The sequence below is a fragment of the Cherax quadricarinatus genome, chromosome 35 (genome assembly GCF_038502225.1).
Source record: "Cherax quadricarinatus isolate ZL_2023a chromosome 35, ASM3850222v1, whole genome shotgun sequence".
NCBI lineage: Eukaryota > Metazoa > Arthropoda > Malacostraca > Decapoda > Parastacidae > Cherax > Cherax quadricarinatus.
Genome location: NC_091326.1, coordinates 7131940 through 7143952, shown reverse-complemented (window position 1 = coordinate 7143952; position 12013 = coordinate 7131940). Strand labels below are relative to the sequence as shown.

General features: G+C 41.7%; 1 protein-coding gene across 6 annotated transcripts in view; it reads right to left on the bottom strand.

Moving 5' to 3' along the window:
- The window catches only part of Hyccin (PI4KA lipid kinase complex subunit hyccin), a 58570-nt gene extending 51471 nt beyond the window's left edge, over window positions 1–7099 (bottom strand). For 5 of the 6 annotated variants that reach the window (XM_053785622.2, XM_070091352.1, XM_070091350.1 and 2 more), the window contains exons 1-4: window positions 6993–7099; window positions 2745–2844; window positions 1903–2065; window positions 67–211 (exon numbers count right to left, since the gene is read on the bottom strand). In XM_053785622.2, coding sequence (XP_053641597.2) covers window positions 67–211; window positions 1903–2045 — 288 coding nt within the window. In that variant the 5' untranslated portion in view covers window positions 2046–2065; window positions 2745–2844; window positions 6993–7099. Of the gene's footprint in view, window positions 1–66; window positions 212–1902; window positions 2066–2744; window positions 2845–6464; window positions 6620–6992 lie in introns of those variants that run through there. The other variant, XM_070091351.1, reaches the window with a different exon arrangement.
- Between the last annotated feature and the right edge of the window lie 4914 nt (window positions 7100–12013).

Genomic DNA, 12013 nt, shown 5'->3' with positions numbered 1-12013 from the left:
AATTGCTTTCTTGACACTATGGACCATATTGTATGCAAGTTAAATAAATACAAATCATTTAAATACCTTTTTATCACCAAAGCTGATGGATGACAAATATATATAAAGGAGACTTGGAGCAAACAAGAGAACAAACTCCCGCAGTCTTTCATCTTTACTACGTGCTAGGGCAAACAACTGCTTCACTGTGCTCTCAAACAAGTCTGGACACCTGGACAAAACAAAATTATGACACAAGCTACAATGATAACTGTCTTAAAATACAGTGGACCCCCGCTTAACGATCACCTCCCAATGCGACCAATTATGTAAGTGTATTTATGTAAGTACGTTTGTATGTGTATGTTTGGGGGTCTGAAATGGACTAATCTACTTCACAATATTCCTTATGGGAACAAATTCGGTCAGTACTGGCACCTGAACATACTTCTGGAATGAAAAAATATCGTTAACCGGGGGTCCACTGTATTATTATTCTTAGCAAGTGTTGCATTTTCACGTTTGGTAAGATGTTGCCATAAGGCTGAATATGATGAACACATTCCTATAAGTAGCTACTGTACCTATTATATCTACCAATATTTTTTAAGATACTATGTACTGTATCACAATAATATAGAGCTATTTGTTCTGTATTCAAAATGTTATACAGACACCCAAAACAACTGTTTACAAATTTTAAAATTAATGACCAAAGCAACTCCCATTGCACTGGTTCCAGTACAGCCAAACCCCTAAGGCTGTGAATATCAGATTCCTTTAGGCCCTCACGAATTCAGAATTTGGGGTCGTGCATCAGGACCAAAGACAATTGGCCCCGCAAATAATTCGCAAATAAACCATACCCCCGGCCGGGATTGAACCCGCAGTCATAGAGTCTCAAAACTCCAGCCCGTCGCGTTAGCCACTAGACCAGCTAGCCACTATAAGATTCATCCAACTAGGTATATTTCTACACCATAGGAAGGTTAGCACAGGCACCACTGTGACCACAAATGCAAGTTTTTACAGACGAATCTCCAGCTAGCGTGGCCGTGACGAACTCTAGCTCAAGTCCCTTCACTGCCGTCAACATGACTCAAGAAATCATAATGACACGATTGCAATAACTACATATGTGTAACTAAAGATATTTGTGACAGGCTCTTCAGTAAAATTAATAAGAATACAATTTTTCTTTGTTCATACAACTGAATGTACAGGCCAGGAACTATTATTGTGCCTCAGCTCATTTCATAGTCCAGTCATATTTAAGTACAGTATACCCCACTCCCTTCTAGAATGCATCCCCCAAAACTGACTAACACCCAGGTATATACCTATACATTACTGCTAGGCAAACATGGGCAATACCTGTAATGAGACTAGCCCATAAGTCTCAACCTACCCAAGACTGAACCTGGGTCCTTTAGTTGTAAGGTGATAAAGCTACCACTTACTCATAAGCCACCTTTCAAATATGCAGCAAGACCTTACATAAAGAATTTGCTCCCACTTGACAACTGGGCAGAACTCAACATTTTTATCATACAGCATTAATCGTTTTATTTTTCTCCACCTTCTATGTTTATTTTAAACATACTCAAACGATATAAACACAAGTCAGCTAAATTTCTATGCATTTAGTTTTTTTTTTCTCTATTAAAACTGTTCATTCCACATGATAACTTTTTGGAATGCCTTTATGAAAAGCTAATTCCTGAAATTTTAATAGGTAATACTTTACTTGTACAGTAATACAGTATCTAACATATTTGGAAAGCTATTATTCTGAAATTTCCAAAATTCAACACAAATTCTGAATTTAGAATGATCAAGTTTCAGAAATTTTAAATATACTCATACTAATAGTATGTAAAAAAATACATAACATACAGATGTAAGTCCAGGGACACACTGTACCTTGACTTCTCATCAAAGAGTGTGTATATTGCATGAATGAGTCTTTCTTGGTCACACTGCAAACATTCATAAATCTGCCTGCAGTCACTGACACCATCACAGTCACTAAGCCAATCCTCCAAAACAACCACCAGGCCATCCATTGTATCATACAAAGATATTTCTGAAATAAAACACACAACCTATGATTTGAACCTGAGAGGAGAAACCTTTAAAAAAAGTTAATACGTATTGTATTCCACAACATGATTCTACCACACATTATCTAAAAATTTATTATACTGCACTGTATAAGTACTTTAGGACTACAAAATTTGGTCACCTTGCTTAACTAGACATCAGAACTGATGTTTTTACTTCATAGAAGGTAAGGGGGTCAAGTTATTTAATATTTCTGCATTTTTTTCAGTTTTCCTGCTACTCTCCACCTGTGTGCATGGTAAATGGGATAAAATTGTCTTGCAATTTTATCTTTGTACTGAAAGGTGCATCTCATTATTCGTTAAGATAGGTTGGCTTTTTATTGGTTTCAAATACTTTATGGGTTACATTCTGAACCAATAAAATATCATCTTTCATATACTACTGTACCAGTGCTCTACTAAACATTTATCTATTTTTTTTTTTTGGGGTATGCATACTCTATTTTCTAAAACCCTATTTCTACAAATTATGTACAGTACAAGTAATGAATAAAAATAAAAATTATATTTCAGGAATGCGTAGTTCCAAAAACTTGACATGTTGGGAAATGACCCACATCAGATTTAACAATTTTCAGGGTAATTCAGAGCATAAACAATTACGTATATGAAAATAAACAAATTTATTTTATTAATTACCTTGTAGTCAAACAATGTCATGACAACGGCAGAAATAAAATGGGGTGTTGTCTCTGAACTGTATTACAGGAAGTCTTCACATTACGCTCCTAGTCAGTTCCTGAAAAATTAAAGCAATTTTTGCTACAGACAAATGTGATAAATATGATATGCATTCAGGCAGACAACATTAAAAAAATTTACAAAGAAGAAATTAAACAATCCTTGTGAACAAGCAACAGGGCTAACAAGCAATAGGGCTAGCAAGCAATAGGGCTAGCAAGCAAGAAAGCAAAAGGGAATTTATAAGTAAAGCCTCTCCTCACTTAATGACCGAGTTCTGTTCCTAAGACCACATCGGTAAACGAATTCATCACAAGAGTGGAAACATTGGGTATGTTTCCTTACACCTGCTGTCCCGTTCACCTAGCAAGTAAGTAGGTACCTGGGTGTTAGTTGAATGGTGTGGGTTGCAAACTGGGGTACAAGATTGAGGACCACAATGGAAATGAGACAGATAGTCCCTTGATGATGCACTGTCTTTCTTAGGCTATCCTGGGTGGCAAATCCTCTGGGGTTAAAAATCTGAACAAAATCTTATCTCTCATGCAGATTTCCATATTATATTATATTATTAAATTTATGGAGAAGCACTAAACCAGTACTGATCAATGCAGCACCAGGGAAATGGTTAGTAATCGGGTATGATCAGAGAAAAAATGAGCATAGCTTTAATACCTTGAAACAAGAGCCTTTCACTGATATCAAGGCACTCTCCCGGAGTACACCTGGAGAGAGTTTTGGGGGTCAACGCCCCTGTGGCTCGGTCTGAGACCAGGCCTCGTGGTGGATCAAGGTCTGATCAACCAGGCTGTCACTGCTGGCCGCACGAAAAACTGACTTACGAAACACAGCCCGGCTGGTCAGGCACTGACTTTAGGTGCCTGTCCAGTGCCTTCTTGAAAACAGCCAGGGGTCTATTGTTAATCCCCCTTATGTATACTAGGAGGCAGTTGAACAGTCTTGGGCCCTGGACACTTATTGTGTTCTCTCTCAGTGTACTCGTGGCACTCCTGCTTTTCATTTTGCTTCCACAGGGAGTGACTTTCATGTGCAAGTTTGGTACTAATCCCACTAGGATTTTCCAAGTGTATACTATTATCATGTATCTCTTGCCTGCATTCCAGGGAATAAAAAATCAAGGGACTTCAACTGTTCCCAGTAATTTAGGTGCCTAATCATTTTGTGTGTGCCATGAAAGTTCTTTGTACACTCTCCAGGTCAGCAATTTTGCCTGCCTTGAAGGGGGCAGTTAGTGTACAGCAGTATTCCAGCTTTGAGAAAACAAGCGATTTGAAGGTTCTCATTATCCATCTTATCATTTTCCTAGCAGATACGGTCGATACATTGTTGTGGTCTTTGAAGGCGAGATCCTCTGACATTATCACTCTCAGGTCCTTCACATTACTTGTTTCTTTCTACTGTATGGTTAGAATTTGTCATATACCCTGATACAGTTTTAATTTCCTCTAGTTTCCCATATCTGAGTAGTTGAAATTTCTCTTTATTGAACTTCATATTGTTTTGAGCGGCCCATTTGAAGATTTGGTTGTTGTTCGCTTGGAGTCTTGCGGTGTCTTCAATGGAAGTCACTGTCATGGCAATTTGGGCGTCATCCACAAAGGAAGACACGGCTTACATCTCTGTCGATGTCAGATATGAGGATGAGGAATAGAAGGGAAGTGAGGACTGTGCCTTGATGAATACAGCTTTTCACCGTAGCTGCCTCAGACTTTACTCTGTTCACTATTACTCTTTGTGTTTTATTTGTTAGGAAGTTACAGATCCATCTACCAGCTTTTCCTGTCATTCCTTTATCATGCATTTTGTGCACTATTACACCATGGTCACACTTGTCGAAAGCTTTTGCAAAGTCTGTGTATACTACATCTGTATTTTGTTTATCCTCTACAGCATCCAGGACCTTGTCAGTGGTCCAGTAGCTGGGACAAGCAGAAGCGACCTGCTCTGAACTTGTGTTGCCCTGGGTTGTGTAATTGATGGGTATCTAGGTGGTTGGCAATCTTGCTTCTTAGAACCCTTTCAAAGATTTTTATGACACGGGATGTTAGTGCTATCAGTCTGTAGTTCTTTGCAATTGCTTTACTGCCACGTTTGTAGAGTGGGACTGTCTGTTGTTTTTAGTGAGTGTGGGATGACCCGTGTCCATGCTCCCTCTCCATAAATGCTGAAGGCACGCGACAGGGGCTTCTTGCAGTTCTTGATGAACATGGAGCTCCACGAGTCTGGACCTGGGGCAGAGTGCATGGCATGTCATTTATTGCTTTTTCAAAGTGTTAAGATAATATCCCAGATTTTTGAGATGACTAAATTTTGGGTCTCGTTCATAAAGAATTCATTTGGATTGTCGGCCCTTAGTCTGCATTGCGGTTCACTGAACACCGAGTCATATTGGGACTTTAGTATCTCACTCATTTCTTGGCTGTCATCTGTGTATGTCATATCTCGCCTAAGCAGGAGCCCAATACTGGATGTTGTTTTTCCCTTAGAATTGGCATAAGAGAAGTAGTATTTTGTTTTTGTTTTTAATTTCCTTTATGGCTTCTAGTTCTTCCTGCGATTTTTGTCTTTGTAGGATTCCTTCAGCTCAAGTTCGATATTTGCAATTTCACTGGCCAGTGCCTCCCTTCGTATTTCAGATATATTGGCCACTCTCAGCCGCTCTGTGGCTCTTCACTTTCGTCTGTATAGGGAGCATCTCTCTCTTTCTAGTTTACATCTTCTCTTTCTTTTCCTTAATGGAATGTGCCTTGAGCAGATCTCAAGAGCCACAGAGTTCATTTTTTCTAGGCAAAAGTTCGGATCCGTGTTGTTTAGGATCTCTTCCAGCTTGTTTCGTTTAGGACATGGGTGACTTGTTCCCACTGTATGTTTTTGTTATTGAAGTTGAATTTTGTGAAGACACCCTCATGACTGATCAATGGAAAATACATGGTCCCCAACGGAAAATACATGGTCCCCAACGGAAAATACATGGTCCCCAACGGAAAATACATGGTCCCCAACGGAAAATACATGGTCCCCAACGGAAAATACATGGTCCCCAATGGAAAATACATGGTCCCCAATGGAAAATACATGGTCCCCAACGGAAAATACATGGTCCCCAACGGAAAATACATGGTCCCCAATGGAAAATACATGGTCCCCAACGGAAAATACATGGTCCCCAACGGAAAATACATGGTCCCCAACGGAAAATACATGGTCCCCAACGGAAAATACATGGTCCCCAACGGAAAATACATGGTCCCCAATGGAAAATACATGGTCCCCAACGGAAAATACATGGTCCCCAACGGAAAATACATGGTCCCCAACGGAAAATACATGGTCCCCAACGGAAAATACATGGTCCCCAACGGAAAATACATGGTCCCCAACGGAAAATACATGGTCCCCAATGGAAAATACATGGTCCCCAACAGAAAATAGAAGGTCCCCAACAGAAAATATATGGTCCCCAATAGAAAATATATGGTCCCCAACAGAAAATATATGGTCCCCAACAGAAAATACATGGTCCCCAACAGAAAATATATGGTCCCCAATAGAAAATAAGTCACTGACTTTTTTTGGGGTTATCCTAGGTAATTTACTCATACGTTAAACCATGTATGATAATTATACCTATGTGTACCTGTATGTCAATAAACTTACTTGCTATCTAATTTTCAATGCGCTTTTTCAATCACATTTACGGAAAAATTGCAGTAAATAGAGGAACTGACTAATGATTACTATTGTTATAATTACGAGAAACTAAACCCGCAGGGGGCTATACAGTGCTCGGGGAATGGAAGATAGCCAGGGCAGCAGCTCCATATCCTTGGAACAAGAGTGACATGCAAATAGAAAACTGAAGCAAGAGTGAAAGTGACGAAGTGTAAAAAAAAAAAATACACTGTTATGAACATTCATTATACAAAACTAGCAGAAATCACCACAGTCTCAAAACCACGTTAAAATACACCCGAAAAAAAAAATATATATCCAATGACACCCAAAAAAAACAATACTTATTTCCCATAGTAATATAATACAGCAACACTCCCACCCAGACCTATACACCCTCAAAAAAACAGCAAAAAAGCCCCATAAATCCCCCCCACAGGCCCATGAAATAAACTTATGCCACTGTTAAACGGACAAGCGAGTGAATATTACCAGAGAGAAGACCTGACTCACCAGATAATGTCAATTTTGTGTCATTGAGTTGCACCCACGTCGTCTGCCATATTGACACTGCCAACCATGGTGCCTCTGCTGCCTTCACTCACTCACACACACCCACACACTGTATATATGTAATAATAATGTCTTTAATTCTACAAGTACATGTACATGGTATACATATCTGACATCAATGATGTGCTATTATAAAGCCCCTTAAAGGACCCCAATGGAAATAAGTCACTCTGACTTTTTTGGGTTATCCTAGGTTCTCTACACATATGTTGCTATGTATGATAATCTATGTAAGTGTATTTGTGTAGAAGTTTATTCAGATTATACATAGCAGCATATGTGTAGAGAACCTAGGATTATGTGTAGAGAACCTAGGATTGTGTAGAGAACCTAGGATTGTGTAGAGAACCTAGGATTGTGTAGAGAACCTAGGATTGTGTAGAGAACCTAGGATTACGTGTAGAGAACCTAGGATTATGTGTAGAGAACCTAGGATTGTGTAGAGAACCTAGGATTACGTGTAGAGAACCTAGGATTATGTGTAGAGAACCTAGGATTGTGTAGAGAACCTAGGATTGTGTAGAGAACCTAGGATTGTGTAGAGAACCTAGGATTACGTGTAGAGAACCTAGGATTGTGTAGAGAACCTAGGATTGTGTAGAGAACCTAGGATTACGTGTAGAGAACCTAGGATTGTGTAGAGAACCTAGGATTATGTGTAGAGAACCTAGGATTGTGTAGAGAACCTAGGATTACGTGTAGAGAACCTAGGATTGTGTAGAGAACCTAGGATTGTGTAGAGAACCTAGGATTGTGTAGAGAACGTGATTAAACTTACTTGACCATTTCGGGCAAATTAGGTCAATTTTGTCCCAGGATGCGACCCATACCCAGGTATCTATTTTACTGATGTGGTAAATATGGACAGCAGGTGTCTTGTGGGCACACGTCCTGATTATTATAATCATGGGGAAAGCGCTAAACCCGTAGGATTATACAGTGCCTGAGGGGGTGTGTGGAAGGTATTCAGGTTTACTTCAGGGAACTGGAGCACAGATCCAATTCCCCAGATCAAGAGCCCCTCACTAGCATCAAGGAACCTTCCTTGAGGGGACACGTCCTGATGTTTTCCAGCCGTATGGGGGGTCGATCCCTGGACCTCAGTATGTGAGCTGAGTGCACCAGCAGTCGAGCTGAGTTTATTCAAGTACAGGTGTACGTAAATAGTTACATAAATTGTTATACATGGCAGCTATGTGCAGGTTACCTAGGATAACGTAATTATGTGACTTATTTCCACTGGGGTCCTTGAAGAGGGGGAAAGAAGGTAGGAATGAAGGACGGAAGAGAGAAAAGAAAAAAAAAGGACAAATAGAATGAAAGAAGACAGGGAGGGGGGAAGAAAGGAAGGAATAAGTAAGTTTATTAAGGTATAGGTATACATAAGTACAATTATCATACATAATGTAAATTACCTAGGATAATGCGCCAAGAGTCAGTGACATATTTCCAGAAGGAAGGAAAGAAGGAAGGATGGGAAGAAGGAAAGAAGGGAAGAATAGTGAGACTAGCAACCATGGTGTCTCATGTATGGCTTCACTGAGGCTCCAGCAACACATCAGAACCAAATGTTTGGAATATTAACAATTACGGGTTTACGATTTTTACACAAGTTTGTGGATGATTTAGTCTTACAACAGTCCAATATCAAGCTGGTTTTGTCATGTACATACGTCTTATATTGTGGAAATGTAAGAAACGTAACCTAACTTAATGAACCAAACCTAAAATAATCTAACGCAACTTAATACCAACCTTGCACACGAAAATCACTCCTTATTAAAGCAAAAGACTCGGTAGACGATGCAACATCCCCCCAATGAAAAGTAGGGGTGTCACTAGAACGTTAAGAGACAACACAATAAGTGTCAGGGGCCCAAGACTGTTCAACTGCCTCCCAGCATACATAAGGGGGATTACCAATAGACCCCTGGCTGTCTTCAAGCTGGCACTGGACAAGCACCTAAAGTCGGTACCTGACCAGCCGGGCTGTGGCTCGTACGTTGGATTGCGTGCAGCCAGCAGTAACAGCCTGGTTGATCAGGCCCTGATCCACCATGATGCCTGGTCACAGACCGGGCCGCGGGGGCGTTGACCCCCGGAACTCTCTCCAGGTAGATATGGGACTGGAGTTGACCTGGAGTTTACCTGGAGAGAGTTCCGGGGGTCAACGCCCCCGCGGCCCGGTCTGTGACCAGGCCTCCTGGTGGATCAGAGCCTGATCAACCAGGCTGTTACTGCTGGCTGCACGCAAACCAACGTACGAGCCACAGCCCGGCTGGTCAGGAACCGACTTTAGGTGCTTGTCCAGTGCCAGCTTGAAGACTGCCAGGGGTCTGTTGGTAATCCCCCTTATGTATGCTGGGAGGCAGATGAACAGTCTCGGGCCCCTGACACTTATTGTATGGTCTCTTAACGTGCTAGTGACACCCCTGCTTTTCATTGGGGGGATGTTGCATCGTCTGCCAAGTCTTTTGCTTTCGTAGTGAGTGATTTTCGTGTGCAAGTTCGGTACTAGTCCGTCTAGGATTTTCCAGGTGTATATAATCATGTATCTCTCCCGCATGCGTTCCAGGGAATACAGGTTCAGGAACCTCAAGCGCTCCCAGTAATTGAGGTGTTTTTATCTCCGTTATGCGCGCCGTGAAGGTTCTCTGTACATTTTCTAGGTCAGCAATTTCACCTGCCTTGAAAGGTGCTGTTAGTGTGCAGCAATATTCCAGCCTAGATAGAACAAGTGACTTGAAGAGTGTCATCATGGGCTTGGCCTCCCTAGTTTTGAAGGTTCTCATTATCCATCCTGTCATTTTTCTAGCAGATGCGATTGATACAATGTTATGGTCCTTGAAGGTGAAATCCTCCGACATGATCACTCCCAGGTCTTTGACGTTGGTGTTTAGCTCTATTTGGTGGCCAGAATTTGTTTTGTACTCTGATGAAGATTTAATTTCCTCGTGTTTACCATATCTGAGTAATTGAAATTTCTCATCGTTGAACTTCATATTGTTTTCTGCAGCCCACTGAAAGATTTGGTTGATGTCCGCCTGGAGCCTTGCAGTGTCTGCAATGGAAGACACTGTCATGCAGATTCGGGTGTCATCTGCAAAGGAAGACACGGTGCTGTGGCTGACATCCTTGTCTATGTCGGATATGAGGATGAGGAACAAGATGGGAGCGAGTACTGTGCCTTGTGGAACAGAGCTTTTCACCGTAGCTGCCTCGGACTTTACTCTGTTGACGACTACTCTCTGTGTTCTGTTAGTGAGGAAATTATAGATCCATCGACCGACTTTTCCTGTTATTCCTTTAGCACGCATTTTGTGCGCTATTACGCCATGGTCACACTTGTCGAAGGCTTTTGCAAAGTCTGTATATATTACATCTGCATTCTTTTTGTCTTCTAGTGCATCTAGGACCTTGTCGTAGTGATCCAATAGTTGAGACAGACAGGAGCGACCTGTTTTAAACCCATGTTGCCCTGGGTTGTGTAACTGATGGGTTTCTAGATGGGTGGTGATCTTGCTTCTTAGGACCCTTTCAAAGATTTTTATGATATGGGATGTTAGTGCTATCGGTCTGTAGTTCTTTGCTGTTGCTTTACTGCCCCCTTTGTGGAGTGGGGCTATGTCTGTTGTTTTTAGTAACTGTGGGACGACCCCCGTGTCCATGCTCCCTCTCCATAGGATGGTAAAGGCTCGTGATAGGGGCTTCTTGCAGTTCTTGATGAACACGGAGTTCCATGAGTCTGGCCCTGGAGCAGAGTGCATGGGCATGTCATTTATCGCCTGTTCGAAGTCATTTGGCGTCAGGATAACATCGGATAGGCTTGTGTTAACCAAATTCTGCCTGAGGGCACTGTTACATCACTATAAGAATGATAGTCACCTCAATCATTACTCTTGCTTCATATAGCTAATGTACACGATACAATATGGAGTATAATCTGAAGGGAGAAAAATGGTATTTTATTACCACCTGGAGTTTACCTGGAGAGAGTTCCGGGGGTCAACGCTCCCGCGGCCCGGTCTGTGACCAGGCCTCCTGGTGAATCAGAGCCTGATCAACCAGGCTGTTACTGCTGGCTGCACGCAAACCAACGTACGAGCCACAGCCCGGCTGGTCAGAAAGACATTGGTCATACCTGGGTTGCAATTTCATCAATACAATCAATACATTCATCTATCCGACGCAAAATGTGGCTACAATCATAAGAATTCAGATATGCTATTATTAACCATGAAGTGTTTTGTCATTTCCTGTACAGTTTCCTTTGAGGTGCTTCTGAAAAAAATAAGAAAAATATTATTCATGCAACCACTTAAAAGTCCCTTTTGGGATACCTGGAATATGTTCCGGGGGTCACCGCCCCCGAGGACCAGTCCCTGACCAGGCCTCGTGGTGGATCAGGGCCTGATCAACCAGGCTGTTACTGTCGGTCGCACGCAGACCAACGTACAAGCATGCTATATTCAGATTTCAGACTATTAAAAGTAAAATAAGATAATGAGGAAAGGGAGTCAGTTACAGTTAACTGTCCAAGGTCGTAGTTTACACAAGCTTGAGAACAAGCATGACAACAAGCTTGACAACAAGCTTGACAACAAGCATGACAACAGCTCAGTTTGTAAGATGGAGGTCAGATAAGATTTCATTCGGATTTTTAACCCCGGAGGGATAGCCACCTAGGATAACCCAAGAAAGTCAGTGCGTCATCGAGGACTAACTTATTTCCACTGGGTCCTCAAATCTTGTCCCCCAGGATGCGACCCACACCAGTCGACTAACACCCAGGTACCTATTTGCTTCTAGGTGAACAGGACAACAGGTGTAAGGAAACGTGTCAAAATGTTTCCACCAGCCGGGAATCGAACCCGGACCTTCCGTGTGTGAAGCGGGAGCTTTTAGCCACCAGGCCACCAGTTATTAATTCTAATACACCTTTGTATTATAATACCATCAGG